The 20863-nt window shown below is 39.5% G+C and overlaps 2 protein-coding genes across 5 annotated transcripts in view; one reads left to right on the top strand and one right to left on the bottom strand.

The window, feature by feature from the left end:
- The window catches only part of Arv1 (ACAT-related protein required for viability 1), a 494559-nt gene that overhangs the window by 191929 nt on the left and 281767 nt on the right, over positions 1–20863 (bottom strand). The gene's annotated exons all lie outside the window — the stretch shown is intronic.
- The window catches only part of LOC150084827 (dehydrogenase/reductase SDR family member 7-like), a 158580-nt gene that overhangs the window by 95248 nt on the left and 42469 nt on the right, over positions 1–20863 (top strand). For all 4 annotated transcript variants that reach the window (XM_090375573.1, XM_090375574.1, XM_090375572.1 and 1 more), the window contains exon 6: positions 1741–1860. In XM_090375573.1, coding sequence (XP_090231699.1) covers positions 1741–1860 — 120 coding nt within the window. The remainder of the gene's footprint in view (positions 1–1740; positions 1861–20863) is intronic.

Genomic DNA, 20863 nt, shown 5'->3' with positions numbered 1-20863 from the left:
GGTGTGGCCCTCCAACTTTCGAGGGCCATCTTACCACTTCACAAGATGTCAATTATCAGCCAATAAGTTCAGGTAGTGAGGTACATTTAATCAAACAAGATGAGATGAATGATTTGGTTCGAGACTTAAATTTGCCGAAAGAACAAGTTGAACTGTTAGGATCCAGGTTACAGCAGTGGTATACTCGCAGAAGGAACAAAGATTTCAGTGTTTTGAAAAGTTTTCAAAATATATTGCTATGGAGGACAGTATGTGTTTTTGCAAAGACATTATTGGACTTCTGAAAGAACTAGGTGTTGTGCATAAGTCAGATGAATGCCATTTATTCATAGATGCCTCAAAATTAAATTTAAAAGCAGTTTTGCTTCATAATGGCAACACATTTCCATCAGCTCCTGTGTTTAATTCAGTTGGACTTAAAGAAAGTCATGAAAACATGTCTAAGTTCTGCATGCTATAAAATACCAGGATTATGGTTGGAACATATACAGTGATCTTATGGTTATTGGTTTGCTTGTTGTTTTGCAGGGGGGTTTCACAAAATATTGTTGTTTTTTTGTGTTTGTGGGACAGCTGTGCGACAGAAGAACATTATGTTGTAACATTGGGACAAGCGGGACTAGTCATACCAGAACAATGTAATGGGAAATATATTTTTAGTGCAATCAAACCAGGTTCTTTTTCCACCCCTGCACACGAAATTTTTCATGAAACTTGGATTGATGATCCAAGATCATCTTGGACTAGATAAAGAAGGTAACAGATTTGCATACTTGAAGTGTTTCCTAATTTAACATATGCCAAACTTAAAGAAGGAATTTTTGTAAGATCCCAAATTAGGAAACTCTAGAAAGACAATGTGTCTGAAAGCCAGTTAAAGGAGGTTGAATTGGCAGCTTGGCGATCATTTAAGGTATATGGTTTTTTGGGAAATAGGAAAGAAGAAAACTATGAAATGTTGGTGTCTAATTTATTCGAATGCTACAAAAATATGGGCTTTCAAATGTCATTGATACAATAGAAAAGTGGTACCAAGGTCACTAGGATCCTGTAATGATGGAGGATTACTACTGGTTCCTTGTTGAGGGAGAGTAAGCAAGAATACAAGAGAAAATCCCTTAGTAGCAAAACTTTTTAAGGACTACAGGTATTCTGATTAGTATTATTGAAATATAACTATTTCACTATGATTTCTGATATTTTTTCCAGAGTTGAATGAGTTATAGAGAATGTATAATATTTTTTTTACACTTGTGTTACAAACTTGAATTATATGTATATATCCCTTTATTTTAACATTAAACATTGGTACGTCTTTTGATGTAGATATGATAGAGACTTTTTATGGTAATTTTTGGAAACAACATGTTTATTTCCTCCAGAATCACATATTTTCATTGCGGAGGGACAAAAAAAATATTTTTTGTTGGATAGTGATATTTGTGCATGCCCACACACACACACACACTATTTAACTATAGTAGTAGTACCAAAATCCATATTTTATAGTGTAGGTAACAAAAAAAAATTGTTAAGTCTAATAAAAAGGCATTGATCTCTCAACTTATAAGACTGTGAGCTTTTCCATATTGCTACTAATAAGTAATACCTAACTAATCAATGAAGTATAAGTGTATATATATATATATATATATATATATATATATTTCTCTGAAAAAAAGCATATGTTTTAAATTATGTTGTTTGATTTGAGTTCGCTCAAATTTTGTTTTATTGAAGGGATATTTTGAGTGTCTTAGAACAGAAATGGCCAGAACGGGTATTTCAGTTACAATAGTTGCTCCTGGACCAGTATTTTCTAGGTTCCTTGAGAATGCATTTACAGATACTCCTGGACAGGTATGTTCAAACAACAGTATCTACTTTCAGCTTTATTATTTTATTTTTTCTTTGATGTTTTGTGACACGAGTTATGAAGCAAGCTCAGAACAATCAAGTGATATTGTATGTTGATGACAGCAGATACTATCAACAATTTGTAGGAGCAGCTGTGCATACCACACGCTTCTTGATTAGACCAGGGTTCGAGCCCATGACCACCAAATACGGAGGATGCGGAAAGGTCAGGGAATGACCACCGCATATCCCCAGAGCAATATGGCCTTAGTTGCTAATGCTCCTAAAAACCAAATAACAACAACAACAACCAATTTATATATGTTGGTAGAATATCAACATATAGGAATTGGTGATATATGTATTTAAGATGAATATAACACTGTATAACAGTGTTATATTCATCTTAAATTAGACAAATTAATTCTAGGGAGTAGGGTTCCCCACAAGTTATTCAAGGATTTTCAGTTCACATATCATGAAAATCAGCCCATGAACGCATATTAGTACAGACATAATACACTAGAGTAATTTGGTTTTGGATGTTGATGCCCCATAAACAAACAACAATAACAAATTAATTCTTTGAATCTATTCCACATAACTACTGGGAACACACCACTTCGCCTTTACCACTCTTTCTTATTCTGCTGAATCAACTTGGGAATAATCATTTTGAATTTACTTTAATTGTTTTGTAAACTGTTTGTGTGAACTGAGTTGGCAAGCTAAATTTGAATTCTTACCAATTGGATCCATATCATTAAAATAATTATTTACTGGTTCTCTTCTCCTGAAACAAAACAAAATCACAAAACATATGGAAAGAGAGCAACAATCATTTGCAAGGAAAGTCATAATGAAATATCAGCTCTTACAATCAGCTGCAACCTAGAATTACAGTATAATTCAAGTATTTGTCAACTTGTATCTTAAGTGCTCCCGAGTGACTGAAAGGAGATCCCAAAGCTGCACAGGTCTAAAATGCAAAGTTTCAGTTTTTGGTATGAGAATCAGCATAGTTATATAATTGCAAAGCAGGGTTTGATGAAGAAAACATAAACTTTTTTTTTTTTTTAATGTGAAAACGTATTTGGCATCACCTACTACATTTTCGGACTGATGCAAAACCAATTGGTAACGAAATTTTCTTACAGAAATGACATTACATCCTAAATGGTGCTAACTCTGTCACTAACATTGATTCAGTAGAGTAAGTAGTGGCCATGAGAATAAAATATTACATCGTTTGTGCTAAGAGACGGAAATAGTCACTTCCTAAATGATGCTAACTTGGTCACTAACGTTGATTCTGTAGAGTAAGTAGCGGGTAGTAATATTATGTAAAAGCTTTCCCCACAGGCGCCTCCGTAGCCAGGTGGGAAGGAGCAGCAGTGCGTAGCACACGCTTCTTGATTAGACCGGGGTTCAAGCCCGTCACCACCAAATACGAAGGATGCAGAAAGGTCAAGGAATGACCACTGCATATCCCGGAGCAATATGGCCTTAGTTGCTAATGCTCCAAAATAACTAAATAACAACAAATAACAACAGCTTTCCCCACTTAATCCAGCCTGGTCCGAAGTCTAGATGGCCCGGCCTGACTGAAAATTTTTATATAAATAAAATCGCTAGCATTAGTTTCTGAAGTTTCATAATAATAATAAAGAAATAAACTTTCATATTCAAAATTCAATATTAATAATTATAAACAATAATAATTATCAATATTAATTTTAAAAAATAAAATGTAATAAAATTTAAATTTAACATACTTAATATAATTCCAAAATGAATATCGATATCTAACTGTACCAGCCACCTTCTCTTCATGTGCTTTTTATTGCAAATTGTTGTGCAGAAATAAAATAGTGTCGACACTATTGCTACTTTCGACGCTCTTACACTGCTAATCCGGCTGCACTAAAATTTCTTTTGGAGCTTGCACTGCTGGCAGGTTATTTCCATGAAAGAGTACTAATTTCAGTGAATTTTGGAGATGTTGGTGAAGTGCCAACACACTAATAATACACATTTTTTTCTAAAAAACCTTTAAAAATTTAAACACATAAAAAAATATTTAAAAAAAAAAAAAGAAAGAAAGAAATAGCGTGAAATGCTTGAAATAACAATTCATTTTGATTATTTGTACCCCACCCGAACATCGTTCGTGTTACCCAGCTCAAGGGCCAAGCCCACGTCCATGCAGACCTCTAGTATATAGTATATGATTATATACTATATGGAGGAATTGGAAGTGCTCTTCACTTCGTCTAAGTCTGCTGTTAGCTGATCTCAGGTGGAGAGTGTAGTTTTCCTCAATGCTTTATTCCAGATTTTTCAGCCCATGTGAAAATTGGCCTGTGTACACACTCTTCTACAGGCATAATACAATTATGGTTATGACTGCACACTTGGAAGATATAATTATAAATAAATATTATTATTATATTATATCAAACATTTCAATGTGGGAGTGTGCGTACCATACTCAGCAATGATAAACCAAAATAGTGAATGTTTAACTGAAATTAAAACAAATGATCTACAATGCTGCTGGAGACCTACACATGTTGCATCAAAGGTTATAAAAACAGCAAATAAAACCAAACCAGTTCTTACATGCATCTGTCCTGATGGCTGGAAACAAAAGGTGTCTGAAGATGCTATAGGAACGGCTGTTTCTTATTGTACACTACAGGATGTTAGCGCACTCATAAAAGAAACAATGATAACAAATTAATTCATCTTATGAATCTTCCACATAACTTCTGAGAATACTCCACTCCACCTTTACCACTGTACAGTGATTACATTGGAAAATTTCTTATTGGGCTGTTGTACAGTTGCTCTGGATATCTGGACTGGTTATTATAGTAAATCCCATGATAGCCTAGGTACTGGTGATATACTGGTCTTGTGGACTCTGTTTGACTCCACTTAGGTTATTTGGTTGGAGTACAGTGGTATCTTGCCAAATGGTAGGTTGTTGTCCACTTGATCAGGGAGTTGTCTGGACAGGTGACAGAATAGCCATAGCATGTGAGGAAAGGAATGACTCTCCCCCAGTTTTTAATTGGCTTTCTTACCTGTTGTGGATTGGATAACATAAAATGTTTTTAACAACATAAAATTTCAGTTTTTCTCTATTTCTAGAGAGTAAATTCACATTGGTAGTCGACCTTATCTTTATTTTTTTTTTTTTTTTTTTTTTTTGTTAGTGCACGGTACAGAATCTCTGAGGATCTGTACCCTGCATGGATATAGGGAACTTGAACTCAGTATCTTTTTGACTTAAATGTAGTTAGTATTAGTAAAGGCATTTGATGCAAGAAAGCAAGCTTATACAGCATCAGCCACAAAAAAAAAAAAAAAAAAAAATCCCTTCTCATTTCACCCATCCACTCGTTCCAAATGTTTGTCTAGTTCTGCCTTGAATCTATTTAAGCTATCAACTTCTACAACAACAGATGGAAGTTTGTCCCAGCAATCAACCACCCGCTGGCTAAAGGCAAACTTCCGCACATCTATCCTACAACTCTCTCTCTCTCTCTCTCTTCTCAATTTGAATTTATGCCCTCTCAGGCGATTATTCTGAGCAAGAGGAAGAATCCCATCAGCATTAAGCATGCTCAAACCATTCAAGGCCTAATACACCTCAATCAGAGCATGGTGCCTTGTCTCCAGACACTGTAATTTTTAAAACTTAAGCCTTTCTTTGTAAGAGCAACCCTTTGTTCCATTCACTAATCTTTCTCAGTACTCATTCCAGCATCTCTACATCCTTCTTAAAAGGAGGCCTCCAGACCTGTATACAGTATTCAATGTGTGGCGTGACCATTGCCTTATACAAGGGGATAATCATCTCCTAATTTCTTCTCATTTGTGACAATAGTTTCCTGGTGATACCAGACCCCTGCAGCATATTAGCATTAGCATTAGTAGAGGCACTTGATGCAAGAAAGCAAGCTTATGCAGCATCAGCCAAAAAAAAAAAAAAAAAAAAACCCACTTCCACTTCATCCCTCTGTTCATTCAAAATACCTGTCCAGCTGAGCCTTAAACTTATTTAGGCTATCAACCTCCACCACAAGGGATGGAAGTCTGTTCCACCAACGAACCACCCGCTGGCTAAAGGCAAATTTTCGCACGTCTATCCCACATCTGTCTTTCCTCAATTTGAATTTATGCCCTCTCAGGTGATTTTTCTGAGCTACAGGAAGAATCCCATCAGCATTGAGCATGCTTAAACTATTCAAGGCTTTATACACCTCTATCAGATCACCTCGCTGGTGCATAGTCTCCAGACACTTTAATTTGCAAAACTTAAGCCTTTCTTCGTAAGAGCACCCCTTTGTTCCATTCACTAATCTTGTTGCCCTTCTCTGTACTCGTTCCAACAGCTCTACATCCTTCTTGAAATGAGGCCTCCAGACCTGTATACAGTACTCTAGGTGTGGCCTGACCATTGCCTTATACAATGGATTAATCACCTCCTTATCCCTGCTGAAAAAATTCCTGTATATCATTGACAATACTCCATGAGCTACTCTTGCAGCCCGTCTGCACTGTCAGAGAACTTCATATCTGCCTGCACAACCACCCCCAAGTCCCTTTCATTCTCTACCACTGTCAGTGTAGTACCACAGAGTTGATGCGTTGCTCTGGGGTTGCTGTTTCCCATGTGTAGTACTTTACATTTGTCAAGGTTAAACTTCATTTGCCACCTCTCAGCCCATCTGCTCAACCTTTCCAGATCCTGTTGCAGCAGCATAGTGTCAGTAGTGTCCTTGACAACCCTGCCAACCTTTGTATCGTCTGCAAACTTGGACATTAAGCTTGATATACCATCATCAATATCATTTATAAATACAGAAAACAATAATGGACCCAACACTGAGCCCTGAGGGACTCCACTAATAACATTAGTCCACGGTGAGCAGTGTCCATTGATTACCACTCTCTGTCTTCTCCCCCTCAACCACCCCTTTATCCATAGCAGCAATTTGCCTCCAATGTCACACTGCTCCAATTTGTGTAGCAGTCTTCCATGTGCAACAGTATCAAAAGCCTTTCTAAGATCCAAGTATATAATATCAAAGTTATTCCCTGCATCCAGTTCTTTTGTGACTGCATCATAGTATCCAATCAAGTTGGTCAGGCAAGACTTCCCCTTAACAAAACCATGCTGTGTCTGAGCTATAACTGAAGTCTTGTCTAAATGATCCTGCAGTGCTTCTTTAACCAGTGCCTCCATTAATTTTCCTGGAACAGAAGTTAAGCTCACAGGTCTATAATTACTTGTGTCAGCCTTTGATCCTCCTTTGTGAATTGGGGTCACATTTGCACATTTCCAGTCTATGGGTACCTCCCCTGAGTCCAAGGAAGCTCTCATAATTATGGCTAAGGGTTTGCTTACTTCCTTTGCTGCCTCCTTTAATATAACTGGATAGATCTCATCCACCCCGGGTGCCTTTCTTGTGTTTATCTTCAACAGTTTCTCCTCCACTTTACTCCCAGTTATTTCAAGATTCTGTAGCTTACTGCTAGAGTTGAATACACCTCTGGTATTCCCCTTGCTGAATAACTCCTCATGTGTGAATGTCGATGCAAAATATTCATTTAGTTTGTTAGCTACCTGAGCAGGATCATCAACAGTTGACCCATCAATATCAAGTGGACCAATCTGATTCATCCCCTTCCTTCTAGAGTTTACATAAGTAAAGAACTCTTTGCTGTTTTTCTTTGCATCCCTTGCCAAGGATTTCTCGTAATCTGCCTTCGCCTGCCTAACCTCTTTTGTAACTTGGTTGCATATCAACTTGTATCTATCATAGGCTTCTGTGTCATGTGTTAATTTGTAAGTGTCCCATGCATTTTTCTTCTCTGCCATATTGCCTCATTAGTTCATCTGACATCCATTTTGGCCTAAACCTTGAACAATATTTCTTAGTTGGTATGTAAAGCCTAGTAGCTTCCAAGATAAGTTCTTTGAATGCTTCCCATTTTGAATTTGCTGTTGGTAACATCATCAGTTGGTCCCACTGTATAGAATTTAAATACTGTCTCAGTCCATCGTATGTCGCCTTTACGGAAGCAATAACCCTTCCCTTTACCCCTAATGGTAGTTATCTCTTTGAGTATATCCCACTTCAGCACACTGTGATCACTGCCACCTAGTGGTTCATTTATCTGCAGATTCTTAATGCATGAAGAATCACTGCTGATATCAAATCAAGAGTATTACTCCCTCTAGTTGCCTCCCGAACATGCTGATGTAGAAAACAATCATCCAATAAATCCACAAAAGCCCTGCTAGTGTGTGAGTAACCAGCCCCCAAATTCCAGTCAATATCTGGGAAATTAAAATCTCCCATTATAAGACTCTCTGATTTACTGGCCCACTCTATTTCCCTGTACAGTTCCTTATTATACTCATCAGAGTCATTAGGCCTATAGCACACTCCTACTCTCAATTTTGATCTCCCAATGCTTATGTCACACCAAACTGACTCAACACTGCACTGTCCAGCGATGTCGACTGGCTTCACTTCCTTGGTTTTTATGTGTTTCTTAACTAATAGCATAACCCCCCCTCCCTTCCTATCCTGTCTATCCTTCCTGTATGCATTGTACTCCCCAAATTGCAGTTCTGCATCCCTTATATCTGTGTGACACCACGTCTCTGATATCCCAACAATATCTGCCTTTGATGTTTTGAGCAATACCTCAAATTCATCAAATTTATTTACTAAACTCCTAGCATTGGTGTACATGCAAGTATACCTGCACCTGTTTCTATTCTTAGCTACCCTAACACAACCCATGTGTTTACTTGTACCGCAATGGCTCCCAGCAGTCTCTGAAATACCATGCATATGAGATGGCTGGAATAAATACTGCTTTGTAAAACAGGGCTAGGGTACATCGGTTTAAAACTCAGTCCCTGCGGGTGACCCTTGTCACCAATAAGAAATTGCTGCGTAATTTCTTATCTTCTTTTGGATATACTGTAGTTGTGGGAAGAAGGACAGTTTTGAGTCCAAGATTACACAATGGTGCTTAAATTGTGTGTGGTGCTTGATGGTTGTGCCATTGATCTTAATCTGCGGTGGTCTGGTTGAGCTTAGGTTCCCTTTCAGGAGGAAGCTAGAGGTTTTCTCAGCCGAGGTTTTCTGGTTAGCCCACTCCTGGAGGAGCCAGAGTGCTCAGTTAGCAGAAATTTCAAGCTGGGCCCTTGAGCTGGCAGGCATGGAAAGGATCAAATCTTCTGCATAGGCTTCGGACTTAACATGCCCAAGGTCTTGATTTAGGAACTCATCCAGGACCATGTTCCAGAAAGTTGGTCCTAGGACCGAGCCCTGTGGGCATCCCATGTGGATCTTTCTGATCACCCTGGAGTAGGGAGTCTCTACACTGACAGATCTGTCATATAGATAGCTTTTAATGCAGGAGTAGAGATTTTGAGGAATCTGTGCTTGCCTGATCCTGCCAAGGACACTCGGCCACCAAAGTGAGTTGAATGCCCCGGCGAAGTCAACTGCAATTACAAGGAAGTATTTTTCAGATGTGGATTGAGCAGATGTTATCAGTTTATTTAGTGCATCTGCTGTTGAGCTCCCCTGACGGAATCCATACTGGTTATTGGCCTGTAGGTTTGTGTTTGTATAATACTTGTGAATTCTGAAGATGAGTCTCTCAAACAATTTGCTGAGAACAGTTAGGAGGGTGATTGATCTGTATGATGTTGGCTGTTGTGGCTGTTTATTCGGATTCTTGAGAAGTTGTCAAAGATTAGCTGTCTTCCAGTCAAGTGGAAAGGATCCTTTTGCCAGCCAGTGGTTGAAAAAGTTCAGCAGTAAGTATATCTCGGGCTCCAGAAGGTCAGGACCTGGGCATTTCCTGTCCTTGAGTTTCAATACTGCTCGATGAAGTTCCTCCAGGGTGAAGGGCTCTTCGGTTTCCTATGTGGTGTAGCAATCATTGGAGGCACACAGTTGGGCTTGTATTGGTGTGAGGTCAGAGATTGGGGGCTGGAAAATGGTATTCAGTATATTATTAATTGACTCCTCCCAGGTAGTAGTTATTGTGCCTTGTGGTGTGAGAGTTTGTTGTCAAAACCTCTCCCCTGGGGAGTTTATTGGTGGTAATTTTATATATCACCCCCCAAGGGTCAACATTCCCAGTCAATGTTCCCAAGTGTCCTTTTCCTTTGGTGGATTAGAGCCATATAAGTGTTCCTGGCTGTTCTATATTATTCTCTTAAGACCACCTCTGGCTGCGGCCATGATTTCCTTTTACTATTTACCTCTCTGCGGAAGCACTGCAGCTCTGGGGACTACCAGGGAACAGTGCTGGGGAGCAGATTTTTTCATTTAAAGGTTGTGGTACAGGCATTTGTGATGACCCTGGTAACAGTTCTCTGGTGCACTTCTGGATCCAGCAAGTTACAGTCCCCCACCGGGAGTTGCATGACAGAGATGTCCAGAGCTGCTATGAAGTTGTCCCAGTTATGATTTTCTATTTTAAATCTGTTCAGTGTGAGTTTGGTATTCAATGGTTGCTGTTGGATTCTAGACATTTGGAAGGTTTTGGCCTGGTGGTCTGAGGTGATCCAGGTCATCTATCTGCTAGCCAGGTATATCGTTATTTGATTCCCAGAGAGTGGATGAGAATGTTGGCAAATTGTGTGGCCTATTTAATATGGTAAGCTATGAATTGAAGGTGCAGGTGCCACAAACCAAGCAGGAGAGCGGCAGTTTACATCTGCCCCCACGATAATTTTCTCATTGGGAAAGAGGGCCGCTATGTTTTCCAGATAGTTTATTGTTAGTAGAATATCCTCTCTAGGTCTGTTATATATAGAAACCACATAAAAGATTCCAAGGGGCCTATGACATGCAGGCACACTGCTCAGGATGTGCAGAGACTTGATATTTTGGTGGTGGTGATTTCTGGGTTTCTGACTACAATTGCCACCCAGGGAGTTTCATTATCTGCTTGGATTATTTTGTATGCAAGTGGGTAACCCCGCACCTGCTTGGCATGGGTATAAGGTTCTTTAAGGATCATGATGTCTATATTTTCCTCATTTGCAATTACTTTTAGCTGGTCTGGAACTGCCTTGGCCTGCTGTGCATTAAGTTGGATGAATTTGATCTGTTGGGTGTTGAACTGTTTAAGGCATAGGCCCATAATCGGTTTTACTTTGTTGTGCTCGCTTTGCACTTAGATAAACTGGACAACTGTTGTCTCTTATTGGGTGATTATGAGAAAGTTTTGAGCTTTTGCAGTTTGCACAGACAGGCTCGCTGGTTTTGTTGGGGGCAGTCCTTATACTGATGTCCCTTCTGGGCACAGTACCCACAGGTTGACTCCGCCTGAGTGCGTGCGTGTGTGTGGTGTGGCCAAACCTGCAGCAGTTGAAACACTTTGGGATAGCCATATGTTCTTTAAAACGATGGCTGCCCCAGTCTATATATATTCTGTCTTGATATTTTATTGTATTCCATGCTTGGGGGGGGTTAACTCCACCACCCAGTTGACATTATTATCTGACTTCGACTTTTTATGTAATTTTCTCTTAATAATTTCTTCTGGGGCCGAGTCAGGGTGAGACACTTGGAGGTTACGGTAGTATAGTTCCTCAATGATTTGCATAGGTGTGGAGTCCTTGCTAACATCAAATATGATTACTGAGGGGCCTTTTTTCCTTTGGTTATTCTGCAGTAAGGCCAAGTGTCGAGATGGCAGGATTTTTTATGATGTCTTCTGTTTCTTTTGATGTTTCAGTTTCAATCAGCACCCCAACATTTCGGATCTTCCTGATCAATTTAATTCTTGTAGTTTTAAAGTGCTCCTTCAGTTTATTGATGACTGTATTCTAGACTTAATTTCTTGGTTGTCAATAGATTTTAGAATAACTAAATTTGAGTAGTGTTTATTAGTGTTTTTCTTTTGGTTGTTGAGCCAGAGGCCTCATTACTCAGCTTGGTAGCAGTCCTCAGTACATCTGCTTACGAACGAGGGCACTGTTGCGTTTGGTTTCCTCGTACCTCCATATAAGCCTCTAATTTGGCCACAGCCTTCTCGCATTCAGTATGCATATTCAGCAATAAGTATTCCATCTTTCACTAGATGGTAATTATCTTTCCTGTCAGGGCTGTAGTTATGTGATTACTGGAGTCAGTCATAAGGTCTTCCAGTTCCCATCGGAAAATTTTGACCCAGTCCATGATAGTTGGATCCAGCGCCGTAGCATTGTCATAAGGTGTATATGGTTGTTCTTGAAGCTCTGCAGGGTTGCTGTTTCTTGTAGTCTCAATGTCTTGCTTCCTGCCATTTTCTGGGTTATCAGTTTCGCCTAATTGTAGCTCCTCGACAGATGAGTCCACAGGAGTGAGAAAAATTAGGTCACTTGTGGTTGTTGTTGTTATTTGGTTTTTAGGAGCATTAGCAACTAAGGCCATATTGCTCCGGGATATGCGGTGGTCATTCCCTGACCTTTCTGCATCCTCCATATTTGGTGGTGACGGGCTCGAACCCCGGTCTAATCAAGAAGCGTGTGCTATGCACTGCTGCTCCTTCCCACCTGGCTACGGAGTCGCCTCACTTGTAGTGCTGTCTCTCTCTGCATTGTTATTCCCAGCACTTGGGATGCTGCTTTTGCACTGGCTGCAGACGTATATAGCTCGAGCTGTGGCACTAATCTTTGGAATCGATCTTCCAGAACAGCACTCCCCAAGGGCTCTTTTGCAGGGGCCATTGAAAATCGGAAAATTTTTTTAAATTTTAATAATAATAATTATTATTAAAGAGATAGAACTTGGCAACGAACAAATGTTTAAATAGCACTTCCGTTGTGGCAGAAGGCTTCTCAAGTTTTTTTATATATATATATATTAGTGAAATTTCTAAGGACACCTCTCTTTAACAGACATCTCTCTACAACGGACATTTTCAAATTCCCCAACTCTCCTCTATTGGTTTTAACGTGTTTTCAGCTTCTGTCTAGCGGACATTCTCTGTAACGGACGTGGACAGGCAATCTGCACTGTTTCGTTTACATTAGCACTTAATTTGATCTCCCCATAACGGACAGCAGGCGAACTCATGGCCCTTTTTCTAGGAACTTTTCTTCCACGTATTGCCTCAATCGTGTGTTTATTTTCTATTTCCGATTCTCTGCATTTTATCAAGGTTTACGTCGCGGTTCTAAACCCTTTTTCAAGAATTTTAAGGCACGTGTAAAACTTCTGATGAATTCGGTGTGTGCAAGGGGGGGGGAATTTGGTCGGCCTTTTGTCTTTTGAATTTCAGTTTTCAGTTTTGTTCAGTGTCGTGTGAAGTGCACAGTGTCTTCTCGTAAACATTTAACTTTAAAAGATAAAGTCGAACTCATTAATGCGTATGATCGGCAAAAAAATAGTGTTCGCAATCTCGCTGCAAAATTCAAAATTGGGAAGACGCAGGTAAGCGACATTCTAAAGGAAAAAAATGAACTGCTCAAACAATTTTGGCAGCACGGAAATGATCAGGTTCAAAAATCATTCCCAAAAACTGTTGGACTTCAAATTGACAATATTACATATGAGTGGTTTTGTCACGCACATTCTAAAAAAATTCCCATTAATTGGCCTATTATTAGGGAAAAGGCTTTGGAGGTTGCAAAATCTATGGGAGTAAATAAGTTCAAAGCTTCTGTGGGATGGCTAGACAAGTTCAAAACTCAGCATAAAATTTCTTGGAAAACCGTAAGTGGTGAAGGTGGATCTGTTGATACTGGGGTTGTAACAGGGTGAACCATCAAATTGGAAGATTTATGTCGTGATTTTGAAGCTAAGGATATTTACAACTGTGACGAAACAGGGTTGTTTTTTAAAGCTCTTCCTGAAAAAAACAATGAGTCTAAAAAAATGAAAAGTGCCAGGGCAGAAAAATTTCCAAGGAACGCTTGACTGTACTATTGTGTACAAATATGCTGGGAGAATTTGAACAACCTCTTGTTATAGGAAAACCACAAAATCCTCGTTGTTTTAAGGGCATAAAGTTGAATCTTTTGAATGTTGACTGGTAGTCTAATAAAAAAGCGTGGATGGCACGAGATATCATGAGTGAATGGATAAGTCACTTTAACCAAAACAGAAAAATTATTCTTTTCGTGAATAATGCTACATCTCACCCGCACATTGAATTGTCCAACGTTCAAATCGTTTTTCTGCCACCAAACACAACTGCAGAGTGTCAGCCCTTGGATCAAGGGATAATAAAAAATTTTAAACTTCACTACAGAAAGCGTGTTTTAAGACATCTCATTGCAAACATGAACGATGTAACATGTGTGAGTGACCTTGAAAAGAAAATCAGCATCCTAGATGTGATTCAATGGATTTCCTCTTCAGTAAACGCAATTAGAAAACAAACAGTCGTGAACTGTTTTGTAAAGTCTGGCTTCTCAAACGCAAAAATTGAAGTTGTGAACAGCAATGTGGATCAACAAGAAGAATAAGAACTTCAACATCTATTGATAATGTACGATACTTCAGCTACAAGTGACCCTGGCTACAAAGATATAGACTCGAACCTCACTACAGAAGATGGTGCTCTAGATATCAACGACCTTATCATCGATATTGTTCAAGAAGTTCCTCATGAGGATGAAGAAATGGAAGGAGGTCATTCTGTCGAAGAACATATTAACAACGAACCACCGATGAAAATGGAAGAAGCGCTCATACAAATCAACCGTTTAAAAATGTTTTTCGCCGCTGAAGAAGATACTGAAAGACTTTCAACGGTTTCTTCACTCCAAACAAATGTTGAAAACAAAATTATCAGCCGGAAGAAGGTGCAAAAGAAAATAAGTGATTACTGTATGTATTTTTCTTAAGATAAAGTCATAATATGCATAGCACAATTGTATGTATATTATTTACAAAAATATTGTGCAAAATCTGTATATAATTTAATTTTACATTAAACGTTTGACGATTTTTCTTTATCTCTTGTGTATGTAATTGTATATTATTTACAAAAATATTGTTCAAAATCTATATATATTTTAATTTAATTTTACATTTAACGATTTTTCTTTCTTTCTTTTTTTTTTTCACCCTCAGACTTCTTGTTAGCGGACACTTCTCTCTAACGGACAAATTCTCGTTCCCCATGGCTGTCCGTTAAAGGGAAGTTTCACTGTATATTACTTACTGAAAACTCTATATAGTTTGTAAAGTGTTCGACTGCCAGGCAATAAAATCAATTCTTACTGTATGAGGACGTAGTTTGTCATTCAGTTAAATTTAGCATAGCACAACTTTCCCTTCTTTTAAGTACCCCAGTGGGTAGTCGTTCTCCACTGCAGAGAGACAACGTAAACAGAGCACCTGCAGGTTGACCTGATTAAGGGGAGGTGGTGATCTCTACGACGCTGGTCAGCATGACCCTGTACTGGATGATAGCGTTTTGCTGGCTATGATGTGATGAAGGGCTTGGCTGAACAAAACAAGATGCCAGGATAACTCATGGGGTTTTTTATTATTTTTTATTATTATTAATAATAATATAAAGTTTATGCTGCGCCATGCAAAAAAAAAAATTTCTGAGTTACCCAGAGAGTGTGTTTGTTATTTGGTTTTTAGGAGCATTAGCAACTAAGGCCATATTGCTCCAGGGATATGCAGTGGTCATTCCCTGACCTTTCTGCATCCTCCATATTTGGTGATCACGGGCTCGAACCCCGGTCTAATCAAGAAGCATGTGCTATGCACTGCTGCTCCTGCCAACCTGGCTATGGAGGTGCCTACCCTGAGAGAGAGAGAGAGAGAGAGAGAGAGAGAGAGAGAGAGAGAGAGAGAGAGAGAGAAGTAGAAAGGAATCACTAAGAAAGAGAAGAATGATGATATCCAGCTCAGGACCATGGGTGTAGGCGCCTCCGTAGCCAGGTGGGAAGGAGCAGCAGTGCGTAGCACATGCTTCTTGATTAGACCGGGGTTCGAGCCTGTCACCACCAAATACGGAGGATGCGGAAAGGTCAGGGAATGACCACCGCATATCCCGGAGCAATATGGCCTTAGTTGCTAATGCTCCTAAAAACCAAACAACAACAACCATGGGTGTGCCAAGCCCATACCAGATATGAGCCCCTGGGGTTGTTTTGTCAATGATATACAGCAATTTTGCTAGCAGGGATAAGGAAGTGATTATCCCTTTGTATAAGGCAGTGATCAGATCACATCTTGAGTACTCATACCAGTCTGGAGGCCTCATTTTAGGATGTAGAGCTGGAACGAGTACAAAGAAGGGCAACAAGATTGGTGAGCAGAACAAAGGTGTGCACTTTGCAAGAAAAGCTTCAGTTGTGCAAATTTCATCATTGAAGACTAGGCACCTGTAAGGTGATCTGATTGAGGTGTTTATGGCTGAATGGATTGAGTAAGCTCAATGCTGATAGGATCCTTCCTCTTGCTCTCTCACACACACACACACACACACACACACACACACACACACACACACACACACACACACACACACACACACACACACACACAAAAGGGGGCACAAATTGAAATTGAAGAAGAATGGTTGCAGAATAGATGTTCGGAAGTTTGTCTTTAGCCAGCAGGTGGTTGATTTCTGAAACAAACTTCTATCTGTTGTTGTGGAAGTTAAAAGTTTAAATAAATTCAAGGGAGAACTATACAAACTATTGGAGGGAATGAATAGGTGAAGTGGGAGGTATCATTGTTGTTATCTTTCTATATATTAAAATAATTTTCCTCCTAGTGATATTTGTTCAGCCAGTGGGAAAAGAGAGATGCAGGTTACGTGTAATATGTAACATGTACTAAAATACGTAACAGAAGCTTGTTTTACTGTGGTAGAACAAGCTTCTGTTTAAGCGTGGTATTGCGCTATGTTTATCTAACATGACCATGCAGTACCATGCTTGATTTCCCTATGTAACATATTTATGTATTCATAGCAAAGAGACACACACGGTGTCAAAAGCTTTTGTAAGTATTTTATTTTACTTTATCAAAAGAAGTGAGCATAGCGAGCAGGGGGCAAAGCCCCCTAGTTATTATTATTATTTTTTTTTTTTTTGTTGATGCAGTATAAGCTTTAGTTATTTTGCATCTTTGGCCACTGCTAATGCTCATTGTCCCCCTAATCTGCAGAATGGTTTACCTGGCACAAGTCCTTCATTATCTTTGCTCTCAATTGAATCAATTCAGAGAAATGATAAGATATTGGATGATTGTTTTATGCAGTAGCATGTTCTGGAGGCAATCAGAGAGGATAATACTCTTGATCTGGTTATCAGCAGTGATCATTCATGTATTAAGAATTTGCAGATAAAGGAACCACTAGGTGGCAGTAATAACAGTGTACTGATGTGGGATTTACTTAAAGATATAATTACCATCAGCTGCTTTTCTGCTTCCTAGGTTTCTGCTTCCGTAAAGGTGACTACAGTGGTCTCAGACAGTTTTTAAATTCTCTACAGTGGGATCAACTGGTGATGTTACCAACAGCAAATTCTAAGTGGGAAGCATTCAAGGAATTAATTGTGGAAGCTACTAATCGCTTCATACCTATTAAGAAATATTGTTTAAGGTTTAGTCCTAAATGGTTGTCAAATGAACCAATGACACTCGTGGCAGAGAAGAAAAATGCATGGGATGCATATAAATTATCAGGCAACACAGAAGCCTATGGCAGATATAAGCTAGTCTGTAATCAAGTCACAAAGGAGGTTAGGCAGGCGAAGGCAGATTACGAGAAATCTTTGGCAAAGGATGCTAAGAAAAACAGCAAGGATTTTTTTTACTTATATAAACTCTAAAAGGAAGGGGATGAATCAGATTAGTCCACTTGATATCGATGGTTCGACTGTTGATGATCCTGCTCAGATAGCAAACAAACTGAATGAGTATTTTGCATCTACATTCACACATGAGGTGTTATTAAGGATTGAAAATGCCAGAAGGTTATCAAATTGTAGCAGGGTGCTTAAAATGATTTTGTAATAACTGAGAGCAAAGTGGAGGAGAAATTGTTGAAGTTAAACATAAGAAAGGCACCTGGGGTGGATGGGATCTATCCAGTTATATTAAAGGAGGCGGCAAAGCAACTAAGCAAACCCTTAGCCATAATTATGAGAGCATCCTTGGACTCGGGGGAGGTCCCCATGGACTGGAGATGTGCAAATGTATCCCCAATTCACAAAAGGGGATTGAAGGGTGACACGAGTAATTACAGACCAGTTAGTTTAATTTCTGTTCCGGGTAAAATAATGGAGTCACTGGTTAAAGATGCATTGCAGGATCATCTAGACAAGACTGCAGCAATAATTCAGACACAGCATGGGTTTGTTAAGGGATAGTCTTGTCAAACAAATTTGATTGGATATATATTATGATGTGGTTACAAGGGAACTGGATGCAAAAAATAATTTTGATATCATATATTTGGATTTCAGGAAAGCTTTTGACACTGTTGCGCATGGAAGACTATTGTACAAATTCGAGCAGAATGGTATTAAGGGTAAGCTGCTACAATGGATAAAAGGATGGTTAAGTGGGAGAAGACAGAGGGTGGTAATCAATGGGTGCTGCTCTTTGTGGACTAATGTTATTAGTGGAGTCCCACAGGGTTCGGTGTTGGGTCCACTGTTGTTTTTTATATTTATCAATGATATTGATGAAGGTATATGAGGCTTAGTGTCAAAGTGTGCAGATGATACAAAGGTTGGCAGGGTTGTTAATGACAGTGTGCTACTGCAACAGGGTCTAGAAAATTTGGGAAGATGGGCTGAGAAGTGGCAACTTCTCAGTGGAAGAAATGGAATGGAAGAAATTTAACATTGACAATTGCAAAGTACTACATTGGGTAGAAGTAATCCCAGAGGAACGTACCAACTGTGTGGTACTACACTACAGACAGGCTGCCAGAGGAGGTCATGGGGTTTTGTCAATGATATACAGGAATTTTGCTAGCAAGGAAAAGGAGGTGATTGTTCCTCTGTATAAGGCAATGGTCAGGCCACACCTTGAGTACTGCGTACAGGTCTGGAGGCCTCATTTTAGGAAGGATGTAGATTTGCTTGAGCATGTACAGAGAAAGGCAACAAGATTGGTGAGGGGAAATGAAGGGATCATCTTACCAAGAGAGGCTTAAGTTCTGTAAATTGTAGCAGCTGAAGACTAGGCACCTGTGAGGTGATCTAATTGAGGTTCATAAGGCCTTGAATGGGTTGAGCACGCTGAATTCTGATGAGATTTTTCCACTTGTTCAGATAAGGACCTAAGGGGGCATAAATTCAAATTGAGGAAAGACAGCTGCAGAATAGATGTGTGTGAAAATTTGCCTTTAGCCAGCGGGTGGTTAACTGCTGGAACAAACTTCCATCTGTTGTTGTGGAAGTTGATAAGTTCAATAAATTTAAGGAGGAACTGGACAAACATTTAGAGGGAATGGTTGCGTAAAATTTTTTTTTTTTTTTGGCTGATGCTATATACGCTTGCTTTCTTGCATTGCATGCCACTATTACTATTACTATTATATCAACTCAAAGAAATGATAAGATCGTTCAAATAAACTTGTTATCTGCATAATTATTATTACCTGGCATTAGACAAGTTGACACAGAGGCCTATATTGCCTCCAGGAGTTTTCCCTGTGCCTGATCTCAAGAACACCTTGAAATTTATTTCTTACACCAGATATTGTCATATTGTTAGGTACGTCACTTAGAGCACCCTACGAGGAAGCGATCCCAGAAAAAAATAGATATAACCATTTCTTAAAGAATAGTGAAAACATTATTTGATCAGGAGCACGAGTGTAGCTAATCAGACAATTGACTGATGAGCTGAATTCAGACTCTGAGGGCAATTGTCTCATTTAAATTCCTTACATAAAAAAATAAAAGGTTGTCTTGAATTATAAAGGAGAAACTTGAGGGAGGACAATTGGTGGAATTTTCTTTTAAACTTCCAAATTCTCATATAACTAATCTCAATCAAGGCTGTTGTTTTAGAGTATAAGTTGAATGACACACAACTAATCTTAGGCCTGGTTTCAAAAAGCCGTAACTGCCGTAAATCGACGGACACTGGATGCCACTAAATGGACAGTACTTCTAACCATTACCCGTGCCTGCTGTACCACCAGCACTCCTGCCCTACTGGTATTAACAGGGGCCCCTCCCCCTGGACTTAGAGGCTATTCGCTGCGGCACCCCTCACTGCATTGCAAAAGGACAACCCTGCACCTTCCTTGGCTTTACAGTAAACACAGCTGCGAATCAGAAAGAAGAAAAAATCAGACTACAAAGGCACTTACAGCAGGTATGGCAGGATCGATGGACTGCCACAACCAAAGGTGAAATTACAAAGAAATTTCTGCCCACCATAGACAGGGTGTACCCCAAGCCCCCACCCTGGTTTCAACCCAGCCTCTTCACAACCTATTTGCTGACAGGCCAAGGAGAATTCAATGCGAAATTAGCATCTTTCAGAACCCTAGAAAACCCACGTTGCTCCTGTGGGGAGCCAGAAACTTGGACACACATAATGTACCAACTATGAAGGCCTATGCTGCAGACTTATGACAGCAATCACGTACTTCTCAAGACATCTCAAGTCACACCTACTAGATTCATTCGAAGCGTACAAGGCACTAACCAAAAGTCATGCAGGAGTTGTTTACCCAGCGCGGAACACAAATTGCTGTTCACAGGGAACCACAATAATAAGGAGAAACTCGTGCAAGAGCTGCTTACCCCTCCAGCGATAAACACAACTGCTGAATATAAGAAACTTCAATAAGGAGGAATCTCGCGGACTCTTAGTACAACGACCTACCTGATAGAGACGCGGAAATATGACTGACGTGTGTGTGAGGATACCTGCTTGTGCATCACCTGCACAAAAATGGATATGCTAACTACTAGACAGGTCAGGACTGTCCCAGTAACTTTCGCATCTTGGATACTTCA

This window comes from Mastigoproctus giganteus, chromosome 6 (assembly GCF_048544385.1).
Source record: "Mastigoproctus giganteus isolate SK-2022 chromosome 6, ASM4854438v1, whole genome shotgun sequence".
Classification (NCBI taxonomy): Eukaryota; Metazoa; Arthropoda; class Arachnida; order Uropygi; family Thelyphonidae; genus Mastigoproctus; species Mastigoproctus giganteus.
This window is presented reverse-complemented; position numbering and strand designations above follow the sequence as displayed.